The sequence below is a fragment of the Nelumbo nucifera genome, chromosome 6 (assembly GCF_055504915.1).
Source record: "Nelumbo nucifera cultivar China Antique chromosome 6, China Antique-T2T, whole genome shotgun sequence".
In the NCBI taxonomy this organism is placed as follows: domain Eukaryota; kingdom Viridiplantae; phylum Streptophyta; class Magnoliopsida; order Proteales; family Nelumbonaceae; genus Nelumbo; species Nelumbo nucifera.
Window position 1 is genome coordinate 14,405,817 of NC_142654.1, and position 21,287 is coordinate 14,427,103.

At 38.8% G+C, this 21,287-nt stretch overlaps 1 protein-coding gene across 7 annotated transcripts in view; it reads left to right on the top strand.

The window, feature by feature from the left end:
• Nucleotides 1-21,287, top strand: part of LOC104589406 (uncharacterized) — a 107,755-nt gene that overhangs the window by 36,034 nt on the left and 50,434 nt on the right. For all 7 annotated transcript variants that reach the window (XR_016077628.1, XR_016077627.1, XM_010247736.3 and 4 more), the window contains 6 exons: nucleotides 6,787-6,951; nucleotides 7,055-7,445; nucleotides 9,743-9,861; nucleotides 9,988-10,060; nucleotides 10,148-10,368; nucleotides 10,611-10,655. Coding sequence is in view for 5 of the 7 variants with exons in the window: in XM_010247736.3 (XP_010246038.1) it covers nucleotides 6,787-6,951; nucleotides 7,055-7,445; nucleotides 9,743-9,861; nucleotides 9,988-10,060; nucleotides 10,148-10,368; nucleotides 10,611-10,655 (1,014 nt within the window). In the remaining 2 variants the exon portion in view is untranslated. The remainder of the gene's footprint in view (nucleotides 1-6,786; nucleotides 6,952-7,054; nucleotides 7,446-9,742; nucleotides 9,862-9,987; nucleotides 10,061-10,147; nucleotides 10,369-10,610; nucleotides 10,656-21,287) is intronic.

The window sequence follows — 21,287 nt, forward strand, 5'->3', positions numbered from 1 at the left end:
CCTCACTTTATCCCTTCCTGACAAAAGGCTATAAGTCTGAAACAAGTTCGGTTTACTAGTCATGTGGTTAGAGGCCCCTGAGTCAATGATCCAAGGGGAACTAGTGGGAGTGACATGGAATGCAGAAGCCGTATTACCTGATGTAGATGCAAATGAAGTAGGAGTACCAGTGACTGAGCTATCCATCTGTCACAAAGCCCTACCATATGACTCCAAGTGGTCTTTGAAGGAATTCATTATATCTTCCTTGGGGTCAAAATTATTAAGGTGGTCCCGGGTAGTACTGGCAACCTAAGTATCTTGGGTTGCCACATGTGTTGTGTTCATCTTCTTCTGACCTTGCCCTTTACCCTGTTCTTGATTCTTGACTGCCCACTTGGGTTTCTCGTGAATGTCCCAACATGTGTCACGTGTATGCCGTGAGCGCCGACAGTGGGTACAAAACAACTTGTCTTTATCATCAGCCTTCTTGGTGTCACTTTTCTTCCCCGTGTTGTTATTACTCATTGCAGCCAAAGCAACTTGTTGCTCCCCCTTGGTTGTAACCATCACACTCCGCCTACTTTCTTCCGATTAAACAAGGGAGTATACCTCGTGAACCGACGACAACTCTTTGCTTCCTAAGATCTGAACTCTCATGGGTTCATAGGCAGGGTTCAGTCCCAACAAGAAGGCAAACACACGCTGCTGAGAAACTAGCTTCCTGTAGGCCTTAGCATCGTCATCATGTTCCACTCTATAGCCTGATAATGATCCAATTCTTTCCATATGGAAGTAAGGGCTGAATAATAGGAAGACAAACTACGATTTCCCTGTTTACAGGTTGAGGATTCAGCTTGCAACTGGTAAACCTTGGCATAATGCCTTTGCTCAGTATAGGTAGTTTTGGCATGTTCCCAGATCTCACTAGCGGTGTCTGCCCACATAAAGTTCTTCTTCACATCAGGTTCCATGGCTGCAAGGAGCCAAGACATCACCATACTGTTTTCTTGGTCCCACCTATCATGTTCAGCTGTCTCACTCTTGGGTTCTTTCACCCTTCCATTTATGTAACCAGCTTTTCCCCTTGCCGTTACATAAAATTTTACACTTTTAGCCCACTCCAGGTAGTTTAGACCATTTAAAGGGGTAATGGGCATGGGAAACATCATGTTTTCACCTCCCATACCTGGTGTGCTGCGGGTCGGTGTAACCCCTGATGAAGTTGAATCATAGTTTTCCATAGAGTACTGCTGAAATCAGACCAAATTCTACACAACTACACAACAGCCACAAGTAGAATACCAACCCTCAAGAAATTTACTTCTGGGATGTGGAAAAGAAAACAAAAAACTGCTGAAATCAACTCAGTGATGGTTCAGTCATTAAAATAGCCTAGTAATCAGTCCAACACCAGCCAAGGCAGACGTTAGAATAGTATACTATCAGTCCGACTACAGCCCATACAGTCTAACAATCCAGCATCCAAACGAATGCATAGAACCAAGGAATAAGGCCTTCACACCATTGGCCAAAAAACCAAAAAAAAAAAAAAAACAAGAACACATACGCTGTCCAGCACCTGTACAAAGGTGCCAACCAGAAACTGACTTCACAGCATCGAATAGAGAAGAAAGGGAGTCTCTTTCTACATCGCCCTTCTTCGACTGGGGTTTCCTTGATATTATGACCAAGGAAGAACCCAAAGGAAGAGCCGCAAGTAGTCTGCTAGGGTTTCTCTGTCTTCCACGTCCAAGAAATCAAAGAAGGAAAAGAGGACGAAGCAGGTTCAAATAGGAGAGACCAAAATTCTTTTATAGCCCAGAACCTTGCTCTGATACCATGTAATCATTCATGGAGAGAGAGAGAGACGAGAGAGAGAAAGAGAAGAAGAGGAAGATATGATTGAGAGAAAAAGAAAACCACTTCTGGCTGCCGCCAGTTCATTATTTATATTAACTTAATATAAAAAGAATGGAGATTACAAGTATGGCCCTGGCGGCACTCCCTAGTAACAAACGAATAAGAAAGAAAGAAAATAACTAACTGACAGCATCTAAAGCTGACAACCCACTAACAGCAACTATAAAATAACAATTAAATAATCCTCATAACAGATATTGTTCTCGGTCAGTTTTTATTCAACTTTTGTTTTGTTTCATTGGTTCTTTGATCTCTCTTCTAGACTTGCTAGATGCCTAGATCTATTAGTTTGACTTTTGTATTTTAAATCATTCTCGTTTTGGGGTTTCTGTTATCAGTTGTAGTTTTTACTATAAATAGTCATGAGTTTACTGTAAATAATAATTTGTGGAGTTACTATAAATAGTGAGTTTGTAAATTACTATAAATAGTAACTTGTAAATTACTATGAATAATAAATTGTAAATTATTATAAATAGTGATTTCATTTTTCCTAAAACTGTAATAATGTATCATCCCTTAAATTGCATGATTTTTAGAGAATCGTTTAGAATATTTTGATACTCAGGATGATGCTGTAGGGGTTTTGCCAAAAAATCAAAGGAAAACCAGAGATCTGCTTTTGTTTTGGTTGTAGTCACTGGGGATTGTTTTCTTGATGGTGATTTGGCTTTGTTTAGTCACTTGCATATTTTTACAGAGGTAGGAAGTGACGGAGACTTTTGTAAGTAGGGAGCAAGTGCCCACCTCTTCTCCCTCTGTATTTTAGCATCAATTCATATTGGGGCTATTAGTGTTTTGGGGAGTGAGTCCCTAGTCTCTCTGCTGATAATCAGTGAAGATAATACTCATTCTTGTGTTGCCTAGTATTAGATGATTTTTTGGAGAAATAATTGAAGGTTGGTTGGTCTCAAGAGTGGAGTCTGGAAACTTTACCCAAACAATCAAGAACAAGGAAAAAGCTTTTTGTTCAGTGTACTGGGTGTAATCTGCTGTGGTGCATAGGTATCTAGTTTGCTTGAATCATTCTAGAGTGGATGATTTGGGTTCTTGAAGTTTGCAGGGTCTCTAGATTGTTTACAAGAACAGTCTTGTTTTGCGTGTTGCTGGAAAGAACTCAAATGTCCAGTTAAACATTAGAGCATCAGTCTGACAATTACATGACAAGGGGAATGATTCTTTGGTCTTTAACTGATTTACTTTAGTTGAAGACACTTGATGATGCATGTTACTGCCTTGTTCAAGTGTTTACAGCATCAAGATTCTTTGTGCCTTGTTCGGTATTGGAGAAACACATGATTTCTTTTTTTTTTTCTCTGTTATTTTTTAATAGTCCTCTGCTACTAGAAGAAAACCAGCAACTATTCTCAGGATTCTCTCCTAGATTCAGAGCATACTTTGTTGGATTTTGAAGCAAGGGTACCCATCAACCTTGCCTTTTATCTACTAGCCCCTATGTTAGTGGCTATTAGAGCTAAAAATGCCTCCTAAAAAGGCCTCTGGTCTTCCTCCCAGCAAGGAAACCAACGAGATTGCTATTGAAACTGTTGCTTCTTCCAGATTTTGAAGAGTCTAAAAGAGAAGACTTTGGTTCATAGTTTTGGAGCACTTTTAATCTACTTCAGATGTACTGAGAACAGAAATGATTGTAGTAGTTTTTGTGTTCTGTTTTTGTTGCTGTCTTGGGTGTTGCCTTATCATACAGATTCTTATGTAATCTCTTTTCTGTCTTAAAGAAGTTTTCTTCTTTATTTACCTTCAGAAAAAAAAAAATGTCAAGGAATTTCTGTAGCTCTAAGAAAAATGAACCTTAGACATGATATGTGGTGTGACAAGAGGAGAGACATAAATAAGAGCTTTTGTGACATGGACAAGAACTGAAGGAGAAATTTAGTTGCACGCTAAGCAACTAAATTCACCAGCTGGTTCAACCCCAAATCCACAACTTTCTAGACAACTAAATGAGCTTGTAGAGCAAACCAACTGAGGAAATCCATTTCTGTCACTATACCAGCCAACTAGACCTTAGTTTTAGCTATGCAGTATATTCCTTACCTTTTTAAAAATCAAGAAAGAAAATTGGTTTCATAAACTCCCAAGGTTTAATTGAATCCTCCTGTAGGTTTTCGAGGTTCACTTGGAGTAACTTTCAGACTAATCCCATTTGTGCAAAGTTGGACAGATTCCTTTACTGCTTAGATTGGGGGGATCAAATTTAGCAAGAAACTCCAATCAATCAAAATTAAGCTCAAAATTTGGAATAAAGTAGAATTTGGGATCATTTTGGAAAAGAAGAAAAATCTTCTGTCCAAATAGAAGAGTTGGACTTGAGAGAGGAAGAAGGGGGGTTAACAGAGGCGGAGAAGGAGATTAGAGTGAATTTGAAGTGTCAATGGGATGAATCGTTAAGGAGGGAGGAGATATTCTGGAGACAAAAAGCAAGATGTAAGTGGATTAAAGAGGGGGATGGTAATACAAGATACTTTCATAAATTGGTGATAGTAGAAATAGGAAGAATTACATAGAAAAGCTGGCTCTTGGGGGAAGGGAGATCATGAATCAAGAAGAGATAGCGTCAATATTAGTGAATCATTTTAAGGGTATCTATGGAGTCACCCCTTCATAGAGATTGAGCTGAATGGGTTGGAGTGACTGAGCTTAAGTGGAGAACTAGCTGAAGCTTTAGAGAGAAGGTTTGAAGAGGAGGAAGTGAGGAGAATAGTCTTTGAAATGGATAGTTTGAAAGTCCCTGGCCTTGATGGTTTCTCCTCAGGCTTCTTTTAGGATTGCTGTAAAATAATAAAGATCTAATGGGGGCTTTTGAAGAATTTATTGAGAGGGGAGTAATTCATAGGGATGCCAATGCAACTTTTCTAGCATTAATGCCAGAATCTTTGGAGGCTGTGCATGCTAAAGACTTTTGGTCAATCAGTTTGATAGGCGTCCTCTATAAAGTAATTGCAAAAGTCCTTTCCATGAGATTGAACAAAGCGATGCCTCACTTGATTACCCAAAATCAAGAAGCATTCATAAAAGGGAGGCAGATTACTGACCAAATTTTGATTGCTAATGAGTGTGTCGAGGAAATGAGACGTTTGAAGACCAAGGGCTGGATTTGTAACCTTGATTTGGAGAAAGCTTATGATTATGTAGATTGGCCTTTCTTGGAGGAGGTTCTAAGGAGATGTGGTTTTGGTGAAAAGTGGCAAAATTACTATTTATGTGGTTTCTCCTAGGGCTTCTTTTCTTTCATTATCTTTTTTTTTTTCGAGAAAGGTAAAGTATCACTGTGATGTATTAATTAGCAAAAAGTATACATGGTCCTCTGTACAAAGAGATTCTGTACATTATACACGTCTTTGGGACTCCCAAAAAAGTAAAACCCAAAAATGATAAAAATACCCCTCCCCCTCTCCTGCTTTCATTATCCTGCCATTCCTCTCCTGCTTTCATTATCCTATTAAACAGTAACTATGTTAAACTGTTTAGTTAGACTTAATAAGCCTATCTCTCTCATACCTTTCCACACTTATATTGGAATATCATTAGGTCTTAATATCTTGCCCTTCATATTATTTAGTGCCTAGCTTTGACAAGTCCATATATACATGTAAATCTGTTAATAACAGCAGAATTGAATGAGTTAATTTATTTTTTCTCTTACGATTCTTTTCTTTTTCTCCTCTTGAAATCATTGTTGGAGAAACACATGATTTCTTCTTTTTTCTTTGTTATTTCTAGTTGTTCTTTGCAACCTAGGTATAAAATGATGGTGGCAATGGAAACATCAGTCATCCAAATAAAAGAAACATGTTGGAAATGCTGTATGGAAATATTGTAAAAATTATGTACATGGTGGAATTATTGTGAAATATGTGAAAATATAGAATTATAGTAAATGATAAAAAGAAGCATAGGTACACTTTTTTAAATTATTATCTTGTTCCAAATCATTATATAAAGCTAAGAAACCAAGGTTATTAGAGAAACTAATACATGAGAAGTTGTCATGTAAACTTTTTTTTTTTTTGATCATCAAAGGAAACTTTTATTTGAAATTAAGTTGTCATGTAAACTTTAAGAGTCAAAACTTTTATAATAGAATAAATTCAAGCAAAATATAAACTCATAGAAATTGCAAGTGGTTCTACTAGATCAACCAAATAATCTACTACACAAACAAAAACTAAGATTGAACTTCATGCCTGAAAAAAAAATTCGAGTTGACTGAAAATGGTAATCATGTCCATTATGTGGACAATAATAATACTACTCAACATATCTACAGTATTTTCAAAAGACACATCTACAATATTGTTGCCAACTTATATCGTAGTACCATCTTGTGTATTCCACATAGCATCAGTAGTTTTCATTGGGGAATTTGTCATTTGCAGCAATATTTTTGATGGTACACATGGAAATGGAAATATGTTGTGGAAACATTAGGAAATATGTGGGCATTTTAAATGATGTTTACAACTAGAAGAAAATCAGCGCCTATTCTTTGGATTTTCTAATGAGCCCAAGAACTCACAAATTGGATGTGATTTGTGACAAACATGGTGAAGATCTACCAAAGAAATTTGAATTTGAGAGTTTCTCAATGAGGAGTGTCAATGTCCTTATCTGGTTTAATTGTACTAAAATATTATCTAGGATTAAATGCTAATTTGTCTATTATATGGTGAAGATTGAAGGCACTTGTGGGGTGCAAATGATGTTAGGTGATGCCAACACTATGTCTTTGTTCTTCTCTTTCTTGGTGTTTTCTAAGATCTTAACCTTTTAATACCAGGATCTCATCCTATTCACCTTATCATTTATCTTACTCTGAAATGGATCTAGATCTTTTAATGCAATATACTGGTGGAACTGATACAGTTTATTACGGCAATCTGCTCCTTTGGATGACCTAATCAAGGACAAGTTGTCGGTGAAGCAGCCTGAAGCTTATGAATGGTTTTGGTCCAAACAACTTCCAGTGGTTGTGGCAACTTTTGTTGACCACTTTGAAAAGGATCCACGCTTTACTGCAGCTACTGCAGTGTATGTAGTAATTCCTTTATTTATTGCTAGGAGGTTTGCATTTATGTGATCACTGTGAAATTGCTGTGTGAAATGAAATATGCAATTTTCCTTTTACCACCAGGTGCGGGGAAGGTGTATCTGAGAGTCCTGGCAATAAAAGTGATGTATCACTTCTCATGCTTGCACTGACTTGTGTTGCTGCAATTACTAAGCTTGGACCAGCAAAAGTATCTTGCTCACAGTTCTTCTCTACAATCCCAGATCTAACTGGAAGATTGATGGATATGCTTGTTGATTTCGTTCCAGTACACCAAACTTATAATTCCATGAAGGATATTGGCCTACGCAGAGAATTTCTTGTTCATTTTGGCCCTAGGGCTGCAGATTATAGAGTGAAAAATGATTGTGGAACAGAAGTAGCTTTTTGGGTGGATATTGTACAGAAACAGCTGCAGCGAGCTATTGACAGAGAGAGGATATGGTCAAGGCTTACTACATGTGAAAGTATTGAGGTTGGAAAATTTTTTGTGAACTTCATACATATTGATTCTGCTTTTATTTATCCAAGAGCTTGCTAGTGATTGTGGGGTCTGATTTGGTTTATAAATTTGCAGCTATAACTTTTTTTTTTTTTTGATCAATAACAAAGGAGAAAATTTGATTGCATAATGAAAAAGAAGACAGGAGGGTGAGCCTAGGCGCAATGGTTAGGTTGCTCCATTGCGACCTGGGTGACCAGGGTTCAAATCTTAGAATCAGCCTCTGTATGTGCAGGGGTAAGTCTGCATACATCTGTCCCTCCCCAGACCCTGCATTGGCAGGAGCCTAGTGCACTGGTCTGCCTTTTATTAATGAAAAAGAAGACATTTTTAGGTAGAGTTAGCTAGCAAGTCCCAAAGTACATAGATGAAAGCCTATTAAACAGTCCCAATATTGCCGTTGCCTATCTTTCCGGTCAGGTCTGCAAAGTAGGTCATTCCTATTAGCCCCTTTCCAGGTCATACCTATTGGCAACTGTAATTCTTGGTTACTTCTACTTCTATGCTATATGACAATGACTAGAATAAATGCTATGGCCCTGATCCAGAAGAGGAAAACAAAAGAAAGAAAAATGAAAGAGAATACGGAAACTGCATTGCATATGGTTGTCTTGTTTCATCTTCTAGTACTGGTTGTCTTCTTAGAGTGATTTTATTGGTCATATAGAAGGGTGTAATAAATTATATACAATGATTTTTTTCTATAATTTTTGTAAAGTTTGTATATTTTGGACACTAATGTTGGTATTTTCTATAGCTAATGCATGGTATCAATACATTGCATTGCAATAACCATGTGTATCTATGAGTTGGGTTTTGAAAATCAGAAACAATTGTCTTCCTCCCCATGTCTATTCCCATGCTATGTCAATAGCAAGAAGCTTATGACACTGATCCAAAGAGAAGGGAAAAGAAAAAAAAATAAAAATGAACGGAGTATAGAAACTGCAGTGCATATAATAGTTTTTTCCTCTTCCATTATCAGTTGTTCTCTTAGCATGATTTTCTTGGTGAATAAAAGTGTATAATTTCCATATATATACAACAGTTTTCTCTACAAATTTTCACAAAAAAATTGGTATATTTGGGACCTTAAGTTGGTACTTGCTATGATTAATGCACAATATTAACATATTGTTTGCAATAACCATGTCTCTATCTTTGAGTTGGATGTGGAAAAACTATATTCATATCCATGTTTGTGCATGGAAACTTCTTACTGCAATTATTGTATTGAGTGAAGGTAACAATTTTTGTTGGTTGTCTTGGTTCTTTTGGTTGATAAGTGATCCTTGATTTTAATCTCCTTGAACTATAATTCTAAAACTTGCTTTATCACCATTTTGTTGATATTTGATAATGATAGTAATATGTGAAGTTTTATAGAAGAAAAAAGAATATACAAGAGAGAAGGGTGTTCTGAGCTGACTCCAATACAAAAGGCCAAAATATATCTTAACAAGACTAAAGAAAATCTGCAATCCTATACATTTTCGTCCAATAAGTCTAAGCTTGCCCAGAAATTGTTGCTGAAGGAGGTTCTTTTTAAGTCCTCAGCTATGGATGAGATAACTCCAATCCAAGAGAACCAATGTTAGCATAAAACTTCTCATCATTCTGGATTTACCATAAAAAATGCACCCCTTCCTTTCTCTCTACATGTCCCAACAAACTATAAATAGAATGGAACTCCAAAAGAACTTTTCTTTTTTTCCACCTTCAAATGTCATCCACATAGAGGATATCTCATGTGGACAAGGGTGATGTAACCTAAGCCTCCTGTATCAAAGAAATAGGACAATTCAAAAGAAGAGACACTGTAGAAATACCAGGTTGCCCCAAATATTGTAACTAGTGATTTCTCTACTTGTTTCTTTGTCAACACATCATAAAGTATTGACTTGGAAGTAGCCATAAGTGTATGCTTTTCACCATCTCATATCTGGAATAGCAGTTGTTTACATTCTTTTATTTCCCTATCCAACAATGGCTTTCTGAATACCAGATAATTTTTAACACTACCTCACATTGCCTGTTAGGCAAGTTTTATCTTCCAAACATGACAGAATGTAAGTATGGAACCTTTGAAGATGTGTTTTGTAAGGAAAAATTCAAAATAATCAAATATAGTCATGGTTTCAAACCCTGTATCATGTGGTTTATTAGTTCAATCTGAGGCAAAACTTTGTTATTTGTTCTTGACTCTTTTGATGCACAGTTTGAGTATAATATTGAAGTGTATTGTCAAGTACCATAGTGATTTACTGCAGGTATTGGAAAAGGATTTGGCAATTTTTGGTTTCTTCATTGCCTTGGGCAGAAGTACACAATCCTTTTTATCTGCAAATGGATTTGATGTAATAGATGGTCCTATTGAGAGATTCCTAAGGTAGAGTTGTGTTGAACTCATGCTACTTGATCTTGTTATGTTCTTTGAATATTTCTATGATTCTCTCTAAGCTTTGTTCTCTCATTTCATAATTTTACTCTGTTTTTGCTTGGTTCTAAATACTAGATATCTTATTGGGGGGAGTGTGTTATACTATCCTCAGCTCTCATCAATTAGTTCCTATCAGCTGTATGTGGAGGTAAGCCTGCTCTGTGATAATTATTATCTAGGTGATCATCTTTAATTATTCATTCATGATATCTAATTTTGTTGCTTAATTCCGCAGGTAGTTTGTGAAGAGTTGGATTGGCTTCCTTTCTATCCAGGTAATCTAGGTCCATTAAAGCAAACTCATGGCCATAAAAATAAACGAGAAGGACCTCCCAATGGAGAAGCTATTTCCCAAGTATTAGATGTATGTTCTTATTGGATGCGGAGCTTTATTAAGTACAGTAAATGGCTAGAGAATCCTTCTAATATTAAAGCAGCAAGATTTCTTTCCAGAGGGTAGGTTAACTTCTTATTGATGAATTTGTAAGGTAGTTTTTATTTCTTAGGCTCAGTTTGGAAAGAGTACAAATGCAAATATGTACAGTGCAAATACATACAAAATAATACAAAATATAAGGTTTTGCACTCTACATATTTGCATTTGTATTCCTTCCAAACTAAGCCTTGGTTTTCTTGTCTATTGTAATGAACTTCTTATTAGTATTTTGGGCTAAGTCATCCTATGTTGTATATTTTAGGCACAGCAAATTAAAAGGATGCAGGGAAGAATTGGGGATACTAAAGTAAGTTTGTAGAGGCAAGCCAATGAAGTGTTTCCCCTTTCTTCTTTTCTTTTAAATTGTGTACATATGTTTGTGCATGTTCATTTATGTCATTGCTTCCTCCATGTTTATCCTCTCTCTCTCTCCCAAGGGTGAGATATCTTCTTTCTCCTTTGCTCTTAATCTTTCTCTATCAAAAATTCTATTATTATGACAGTTTTGAGGCGAGTCATGCAGCTAAGGAACTCCATTAACCCAGGATTGTTACAGCACAAACTTCATCCCTTTTATAAGGGATCTGATCCATGAGATCCTGTCTACGTGGTTGGATCTGCTAATAAAATAGTGGTGGCTGATGAGGGGACTGTTGAGTGTTAATTTTTCTTTCATCATTGCTTGCTAAGGAGATTCAAGAATGAGATCCTCTGAGTTTGTAGGGGTTGAGAGATGGGTCTTTGCTGGGTGGCTGCATCTTTGTGAAGTTGGAGCTAGGAAGCTTTTTGACAGCTCCTTCCTTTTCATTTCTTAATCTGAATCTGATGCCTTAGAGACACTCTAAACATGGTGGTAGGACCTTCAGTGGTTGCATTCTTTAGTTTTGTAGACGGATAAAGCCTCAAACCTGTGGTAGGACCTTCAGTGGTGGTGTACCCTAGTAAAGCAAGTGGTGAAAGCTGTTACGACCTCCTAATTTCTTGCCCTTTTGTTGTAGTTCTCTGGGAATAATTCTTTGATCTTTTTTGGTCATAGGTGGATTGTGCCTCTGCAGATTGTAAATCTTTGACTCCATGACCTTCAGCTGGCCAAAGAAGAGAGGTAAAGTCATGTGGAGATCTCTTAGGGCTGCTTTGATATGGACACTGTGGGAAGAGAGAAATAGCAGAGTCTTCAGTGATAGAGAAAGGAGTGAGGAGGCAGTGTGGGAGTGTATTAAATAGAGCTATACATTGGGTTAAAGCCTCAAACCTGCTCTCAGATTTCTCTGTTGATGACTTGTGGAGAAACTGGGGATCTGTAGCTAGAAGTTCTACTACAAGGAACAAACCTCGCTTGGAAACCTCCTGAAGAAGGCTTTATCAAACTGAACTTTGATGGCAGCAGTTAGGGAACCCAGATCCAGCTGGTATTGGAGGAGTTTTCAAGAATAATAAAGGACATATTGTTGCTGTTTTTTCAGGCCCGGTTGGAATAGGGGACTCAGTTTTTGCAGAGTTCCAAGCAGTCTTGCAAGGAGTACAGATTGCTAGACAGCTAAATTTTGACAGACTGCTCATTGAAGGTGACTCTAAATTGATAGTAGGGTGGCTGATGGAGCCAGAAACAGTGATTTGGAAGTACAAGGAATCTATGAAAAAGTTCAAATGGCTGGTTAGAGATATGACATATGACAGTTTGTGTTCAATGGGAAAGGTGCTCAGCAAATGGGATGGCAGATTACTTTGCGAAGCTGGGGTGCATAAGTCTGAACTCTTTTTGTCTCAGTTGTAATTTAGGTTGTTGTAGGTTGGGATCACACCTCACGTCCCTATTGGGATGGATTGTATTGTAAATCTCGATATAATCCCTTCTCTTTTCTAATAAAACTCTACCATTTATCAAAAAAAAAAGGAAAAAACATGTGGTGTGGTTAGGGTGGCTAGAAATTATACAAGATGGTGGGTTAGAGTGCTTAGGTTGCTGCTTAATGCTTGGTGCAAGGAAACTTTTTTTTTTAATGTTTTGATGGGTAAGCAAGGCAAGGAAACCTTTGTTGAGAACATGAGATTTGCAATACCCTAAGGGGTTTACTGTGGTGGATGATGAGAACCTTGAATGGAAGATGTTGGGTTCTTTACTTCTTTAAGGATTATGATTTGGGGGAGGTTTTTCTTCCATATACCTAAATACTAGAATTGGTATATGGTGATGAGATTTATATCCTTAGGGTGTCAGTAGAGGGTGAATATTCATTGGTTCTGATTTTGATTTCACGGGCCACTTCACCAGTATATTGGCAGGCCAAGAATGGAGGTGGCTTTGGGATGTTGTTTGGGAGGGTTTCTGATAGAAGTAATGAAGATGAAATTAATGGGGTCCCCTGTAATCGGAGTTATCTAGTTCAGCATTGGCATCCCTTGCTTCATCATCAAGAGCTCAAAAGACAATGGAGGTGGCTAGTGGTGTTTGTTGGATGTTCCTTGGTTACAGATGAAGTGGCACTTGATGGAAGAGGAGCTCCCAAGGTCACAAATCTCGAAAGCATTGACATGGTGAATTGTAAGAATGATGAGTTGCTTTAGGCCATAGATTAAGCAGATATGTTGGATTCAAAATTTCAAATTTCAAACATTATTTTAATAAGGATTGTGATAAGATGCAGTCTGAAAGTTTCAGGAATCAGAGTTTGGCTTTGATGTTAAAGTAACGTCTGAAGCGTGGGGCCAACCGGGATGTTGGTTTAGTAGTGAGTTGAACTTGGTGTTGCAGATACTCATAATGGGCTTGGACGGTTTGACACTTGGACCCCTTTCTTCTATTGAGGCTTTGATTCCTCTAGTCATTTGGGGCCATCTGAAGGCTGTAACTGGCCAATGAGCTATGAAAGCCCATTTGATGTTTGAAAGAAATTTAAGGGTTATCAAGGGCTTATTTGAGATTCTCAAAAGACTACTGTAAAGTTTACAGCCAGAGAATGAAGGAGAAGAAAATCTTGCTCTCCCTTCCAAAGGTGAGCTTTAATTTTCCATTAGATTTGGAGATTTCCATTGGTATGGGAAAGAATGGAGATGCATCTCACCCCTGTTGTGATTGCACACCTTGTGCACTTGATTAGTAGCCAAAGGGGCTTGTATCTGTTGCCAAAGGAGGGTTTTTGTGAGGTTTGTTGTCTTGTTAGGAAATATTTGCGAGGATATGATGGTAGTTCTTGCAATGACTATGGGTACTCTTCCTCTTCATTAGCTTTTTGTGAGGAAGTACATGACTTGCTCCAACACCCAAGAGGATGCTTGGGTCACAAATGAAGAAAGGGAGGGGGTAAAAATGATGAGGGGAAAGGAGCGAACACACCTAAGGTTGATAATCTTGGGATTCATGAGGAGGTTGTCTGGGTGGATGAAGTGCACTAGATTGAGAAATCCTTTTCCCTCAATCAGGTGGTGTCTTAAGAGGTCTAAATGGGAAAGTTGTTGGGCCTCTATTCCTTAGGGGGAGAGGAACAAACTGAGGTGTCTTAAGATGCCTAGAAGAAAATGAGGCTTGTTGTAGAAAGGATATAGAAGTCTTAAATGGAGGAAGGGATATGTTTACCAATACTGGGATTTTTCTAGTGTGACAGTTTTGATGCCACATGTGTCTAGTGTTAGTAGAGATGGGCCCATCTTTAAGGATGTTTCAGAGCACTTGGCAATGGGGTAAGAAAATATTTGGAGAATGGTGTTAGATCATTGGTAACAATGGTTTCAATGTCATTGCCATCTAGTGCTATAGTTTTGGATAGATTTTTGTGTAGATTTGCAGAATTAGGTAGTTAAAGCTAGAACTCACCCATTGGTGGATGAGTTGTCAAGGGGTGAGGGGGATGCGGAAAATGGATGGGTTAGGTTGGGTTGGATGTGGTTTGAATCCATACTCATCCACCAACCACCCACATCCGTTAATAACCCGTATTTCTAATATGTGCCTGAGGTACAATCCAACCTAATCCAAGAGAACCGAAAAGAGAGTAGCGAGAGGAGAAAGAACATAAAGAAAAAAATGGGAGAGAAAAAATAGAGAAAAATGGGGGGGACAAGAGAGGAGGGATATGAGAGAGAAACAAATGGGAGAGGAGAGAAGAAAAAAATGAATGAGAGGAGAGAGAAGAGAGAAACAGAGGGGAGTGGGGGAACAAGAGAGAGAAGAGAGGAGGGAGAGAAAAGAGAGGAGAGTGAAAGGAGGGAAATAGGGAGGAGAGAGGAATTTAGGTGAAGAGAGAGGAGAGAGAAGGATTTAGGATAGAATGATGCATATACCTTATTTAATGTTGTTGACCCAAATGGATTCCCATAATCCAAACTTATTTTATTTGACCCAATCTATTACTCAACCCATATTCAACCTACATCTTAAATGGACAGGTTTAGATAGGCAGAGAACTATCACTAACTTTATTCGAAAAAAAGAGGTACATGAGGAGATGTACACAACAGTTTGGCACTCAGAAAGTTACATAGGCAGAGAACTATCACTAAAAAGGTAATCCCTGTGAGCACCAGATTTAAAGAAGAGAGGATATCTCTCGCTTCAGCCAGGTAGTGAGCTAAGGCCCAAGGCCCACTGTCAGGATTAGAAAGCCAATTAATGGTGTTGGCTGAACTGAATATCCTTTAATTGTAATATTTAGTAAGCCCATGTCTTTTGCAGTCCTGATGCCGGTTAGAGCTGCCATGACTTCAGTCTTTGTTGAGGAGGCTATCCCAATCGGCCCACTAAAAGCCCAACTGATAATACCATTTCTATTTCGAATTACACCTCCAATACCCGCTACACCTGGGTTTCCAAAAGAACTCCCATCAAAGTACAGGGTCATCTTGCCTTCCACATCAGATCTGAAACTGCAGGGAGTGATGAGTTGTATTTGATTAGAGTGAAGAAAATTTACGGTGTTTCTTTGGAAGTCATCAAAGGTGACACCTTTGAAGTGAGTTGAGCTGGAAGTCGACAAGAAACATCTGTAACATATTAGAGAAATCAGCTCCTCAAAGTTTTTTTTTCTGTTGGTAAACACCCGGTTGTTTCTCTCTTCCCAAATGCTCCAGAAAATAGCATGTGCAGCAGATTGCCATAAAGTTTTCCCTCTTTTGCTTAATCCTCTTCCTGACCATTGCCCTAAGCAGTCAGCCACATTTTCTGGGAAAACCCAGCTGTATTCAAATAATGATAGAAAAAGTTCCAAAATTTTCTAGTTTCCTCACAGTGAAGTAGGATATGGTTGGTAGATTCCTCAGCTTTAAGGCAGAAACAACAAACATGAGGAGATAGATAAGACCTTTCATGGTTCTTTTTTTGAAGGAGGTCGTAAGTGTTGATTTTCTTTAAGCTGGCTTCCCACACAAAAAAACAGACCCTGGAAGGGATATAAGCACACCAGATTCTCTTGTAAGGGTGCTGATCAGTAATTTGTTCTTCCCTAACTAAAGCCTTGAAGCAAGATTTGGTTGAAAACTTACCTGATGGGTGAAGGGTCCACACACGAAGGTCAGGGGAATTTTGTGAGAGGTATACCTCTCTCAGGGTGTGCAAGAAACTAGTTATTTCACTAAGTTCCAGGTCCCTTAGGGGTCTCCTAAGGGTTAGATTCCAATTGAAATAAGGGGGGGGGAGGGGGGTAAAACCTGGGATATGGAAGCTTCTTGGTTTAGGGTAAGGCTGAATAGGTGAGGGAAGGAGTTGGCTAAGGTAGAATTACCCCACCAAAGGTCAGTCCAGAACATAATTCTATCGCCCTTTCCCACCTTATATCTGATAAAGGAGATGAAAAAATTGTAACTCGAGAATATACCTTTCCAAGGGTGGGTGTCTTTGACCCTATGGAAGTGAAGCTTGCTATCCCAACCGTTGGCATGCTTCCTGTATTTGCTAGTGATTACAATAGTCCAAAGCGCACTTGGCTCTAGGGGGAATCGCCACAACCATTTACTGAGAAGAGCTGTGTTTCTTTCTTTTTAAGTGACCTACTCCCAATCCACCACCCTCCTTTGGTTTGCTAACTTGAGACCACTTCACAAGGTGAGAGTCCCTTTCCCCCCTCCTTCCCAAATAAAGTTTCTCTGTAGCTTTTCTAACTGAATGGCTATCTTGTTGGGCATGTGGAAGATAGAAAGGTAGTAGGTGGGAAGGTTTGCCAAGGATGCTCTAACTAGAGTGAGCCTCCCCCCTTTTGACAGGTAGTTCCTTTTCTATGTGGCTAATTTCTTCTCACATTTTTCTAGAATTGGTTCCCAAAAGCTTTGATTTCTTGGATTCTCTCCAAGAGGCATCCCCAGATAGGAGAAGGGGAGATTCTCTGCTTTACATCCCAAGATCTTTGTGAATGTATTCAAGGAGTGAGCATCAAGCTAGATTTAGGCCAACAATACTGCTCTTTGAGAAGTTTACTTGCAGTCCCGAAGTCCATTCAAAACAGGTGATGACCCTTTTCAGATTTGACACATTCTTCATCAGCCTCTAAAAAAAGGATAGTGTCATCGGCAAACTGGAGATGAGATATCTGGGTGGCTTCCCATCCGACTTCAAAACCTCTCAATAGTCCTAGAGAGAGAGCCTTATTCACCAGTTGGCTAAAAATTTCTGTGACTAGAGTAAAAAGCAATGGGGAGAGGGGGAAGCCTTGTCTTTGGCCTCTGCTGGTGTTAAAATATCCTTTTACATTTAGGTGATTGGAAAAGGAGGAAAGAGGAATGAGCTTACTGAAACCTAGGGATCTTGAGTGCTCTAGGATTGAACCAGAGGACAAATTGGCATGTATAGAGGTTTTGACTGCTTGTCATCAGAGGGTGTTAGTGGGGCACACCAGGTTCTAAGGAAAGTATTTCCCATGCTTGAGGATCTGATGACTGATATGAGTTCATGGTTTTGCCATTTTTTGATGTTTGTTTTTCATGGGTTTGAGGGCTTGTTGGTCTTCTTTGTTCTTTCAGGGCTTGGAATTAGGATGATGTTCTTTTTGATCAGATCTGAGTTTTAAGTGGTATGGGCCTTATGTATATTTATATTATCATTTGTTGGGCCATGATGTTTGGCTTAGGCTACAAAGCTTACATTTTCCTTACAGTCCCATTTTCTTTATAAATTTTTTCTTCACCATAAAAAAATGCAACATCTGGGAAACATTGATGTTCATATTTTATGATTTTGAGATCTTGGTTTAGGAAACTGCACGTGGATCCCAAATCCAAAGTGTCTCTTTGAACTTTACATATTTTCTTTTTGTTTTGTCTACTTTTCTGAAGTAAAATTCATTGGGTTGACACACAACAATCTACTTAGAAACTGGTGGTTGATAGATAACTGACTTTTTCTTCTGTGCCTCACTTGTATGCTATTTGAGTATGCTCTCAGATAAAATTTACCAATATGATTTAGGCAAAATTGTATTGGCCCTTGTTTTCAGTGTTGGATTCCTAGCAGAAGATAAAAGAGGAAGAGAAGAGAGACAAGTATTTGGAGCTGTCAAACAGTGTTTGGGCAGCAGCCCCACTTATTATTTATGATAGGGCGACAATAATACAAAGGAAAGGACATAAATACCCCTGATACTAGTAAAAACATAAGAAACAGGATAGAAACAAGCAAACTACACTATAACAACCTTACTACCTTTTTAATTCTGTCTTATTTTTCAGACACCCTGTTTTACCAATACGACTTGGGAAAAATTGCATTGGCCCACCACTAAATTAATTCTTTGGTGACTCAAGGAGGGCAGAGATCTTGGCAGTTTTACATGGACTAGAACTAGGGAAAGAATTAAGCTACAGTGGGATAACTGTGAGATGTAAACCTGTCCTAAAAAATAGGTGTAAACTTGAAAAATTAGAGAGAAAAAGGAGGAAGAAAAGTAAGAGCAGCAGTACAAGAGAAGAAGATGGAGAAAAGAGGAGGAAGAAGAAGGGTTCAAATCATCCTTCCCTTTCTTCTCTAATCCTTTTTACTAAAAATTAATGTTAAAATAATTACAAGTATGCCCTTAAGTGGGTGGCCAGCTAGGCACTAACATAAAGAGATCAAAAAGAAATAACATGCCCATTAAGAGAGACCCATTAGCTAACAGGAAAATAAAAAAAATATTACAAGAGAAGATACTAGGACCCATTCGGCCCAGTCTCTTTACACTCCCCCTCCAGCTGAACATAGATGTCAATCATACACAACTTGCTTATATAGTGTGTCATTTTCCCTCTCGGAACTCCCTTGGTCAAGATATCAGCCAATTGTTTGTCTGATGTGATGAATGGCAAACAAACTTCTCCTGAGGGAACTCTTTCCCTTATAAAATGTCTATCAACCTCAATGTGCTTAGTTCTGTCATGTTGAACAGGATTATGTGCAATATTGGTAGCTGCTTGGTTGTCACAGTAGAGCATCATTGGCTTCTCATAATCAACCCCCAATTCTTCTAAAAGGGATCGTAGCCACAGTAATTCTGACACACCATGTGCCATTTCCCTGTATTTTGCTTCAGTTGAGGATCTAGCAACTACAGACTGTTTCTTACTCCTCCATGACACAATGTTCCCAGCGACCAGAGCACAATAACCTGAGGTGGATCTCCTATTATCAATACATCCTGCCCAATCAGCATCAGTGAAAGCTTCCAGCTTCATGTGTCCATGTTTGGCAAATAAAATACCTTTCCCTGGAGTACCTTTCAAGTAACACATAACCCTTTCTGTAGCAGCTAAATGAGTATCTCTAGGAGAATGCATAAATTGACTAATAATACTTACTGCATAGGAAATGCCCGACCGAGTCATGCAAAGATATAACAACTTCCCAAGCAGTCTCTGAAACACCCCCTTACCAGATAAAAGGTCACCATCTGTAGCAGAAAGCTTATGATTGGGATCAATAGGAGTGAAGATTGGTTTAGCTTCAAGTTTACCAGTCTCAACAAGGAGGTCAAGGACATATTTATGCTAAGAAATGAAGATACCATCCTTAGATCTAGCAACTTCAATGCCCAAAAAATACCGAAGATCTCCCAAATCCTTGATCTCAAATTCAGAGTTAAGAAATCTTTTGAGTTTATTGACCTCTTGAGTGTCATTACTCGTGACCACAATATCATCAACATAAACTATCAAAAAGGTCACCAGAGAGCCATTTCTCTTCAAGAACAGGGTATGATCAGATTGAGTTTGTGTGTAACCAAAGGAGACAAGAGCAGCCTTGAACCTCTCAAACCAAGCCCGAGGAGACTGTTTGAGACCATAAATAGATTTCTGTAGTTTACACACCTTGCCTTGCATTTCCTTCCCATACACCCCTGGAGGCAAAGACATATAAACCTCTTCATGTAGGTCTCCATTCAAAGAGGCATTTTTAACATCAAACTGGTGTAGGGGCCAATCAAAAATAGCGGCTAGAGATAACAAAACCCGGATTGAGGTCATCTTAGCTATAGGAGCAAATGCCTCAAGATAGTCAATACCATATATTTGAGTGTAGCCTTTAGCAACCAGCCTAACCTTAATCCTCTCAATAGATCCATCAGAGTGATATTTAATGGTAAACACCCATTTACAACCCACTGGTTCCTTCCCTTCAGGCAAGTCAATAATATCCCAGGTATGGTTCTTATGCAAAGCATCCAGTTCAGCCATCATAGCATCCCTCCATTTAGGTTTAGATAAGGCTTCTGGTATGGACCCGAGTATCACATGGGAAGAAACAGAAGCAAGAAAAGAGTAGTAGGAAGGAGAGAGAAGGTTGTAAGACAGGTGCTTGGAGATACAATGGGCTGTACACTTCCGCTTGCCCTTGCAGAGAGCAATAGGAAGGTCAAGGTCTGGGAAAGATGGAGATGGATCAGAGGAAGGCTGACCTGTTACCTCAGTAATGATGGGAGGAGCAAGAGACTCTTCTGTAGGAGTGGAAACAACTTGCCCATGTTTGAATATGTGCCTTTTGTACCACCTTTGGAGAACAGGATGAGGAGAAATTATAGGAGAATGAGGTGGAGGAGGAGGAGGAACAAGAATATTGGGAGGTAGGTCCAGTGGGAGAAGTGGACACCTCATGAGAGGACTCAAGAGGAATGGGAAGAGGAACAACTGGAGACATAGCAAAGGGTTCTTCAGATTTCTCCCCCTCAGGAGAAATACTAAAGAAAGGAGTCAACTCAGCAAATGTGACATCCCGAGATACAAAGCGGGTGCCACTAACTGGATCAAAACAGCAATATCCCTTCTGTGTGGAGGCATATCCCAGAAAAACACATTTACGAGCCTTAGATTCAAATTTGTGCCTTTGATGGCTGTGAACATGCACATAGCAAGTGCACCCAAAAACACGGAGAGGAAGAGAAAAAATATCCTCATCCGGGAAGAGAAGGCTAAAGGGGGTTTTGAAGTTAAGAACCTGGGAGGGCATATGGTTGATCAAAAAGGTAGCTGTAAGAACATCTCCCCAAAATTTTATAGGAACATGGGATGCAAACAGGAGGGATCTGGCAACTTCAACCACATGCCGGTTCTTCCTTTCCGCCACTCCGTTCTGTTGTGGAGTGTAGGAACAAGAACTTTGATGAATAACCCCAAAGGTTTCAAGATAGGCGGAGAGGGTTTTCTCAAAATACTCCTTAGCATTATCAAAACGGAATATTTTGATCCGAGTGTTAAACTAGGTGAGAATGAGTTCATGAAATTTTTGCACAATAGCTGGTACTTCATCCCTGGATTTCATGAGATAAATCCAAGTGTAACGAGAGTAGTTATCAATAAAAAGGATAAAGCACCTGTAACCCCCCATAGTTGGCAAATGATATGGCCCCCATACATTAGAGTGAACAATATGAAAAGGAGAAAGAGATCTTTTATTGCTTACTGAATAAGAATGTCTACAATGTTTTGTCAGTTCACACGACTCACAATGAAGACTCGATAAAGACACTCCCTTAAACATATCTGGAAA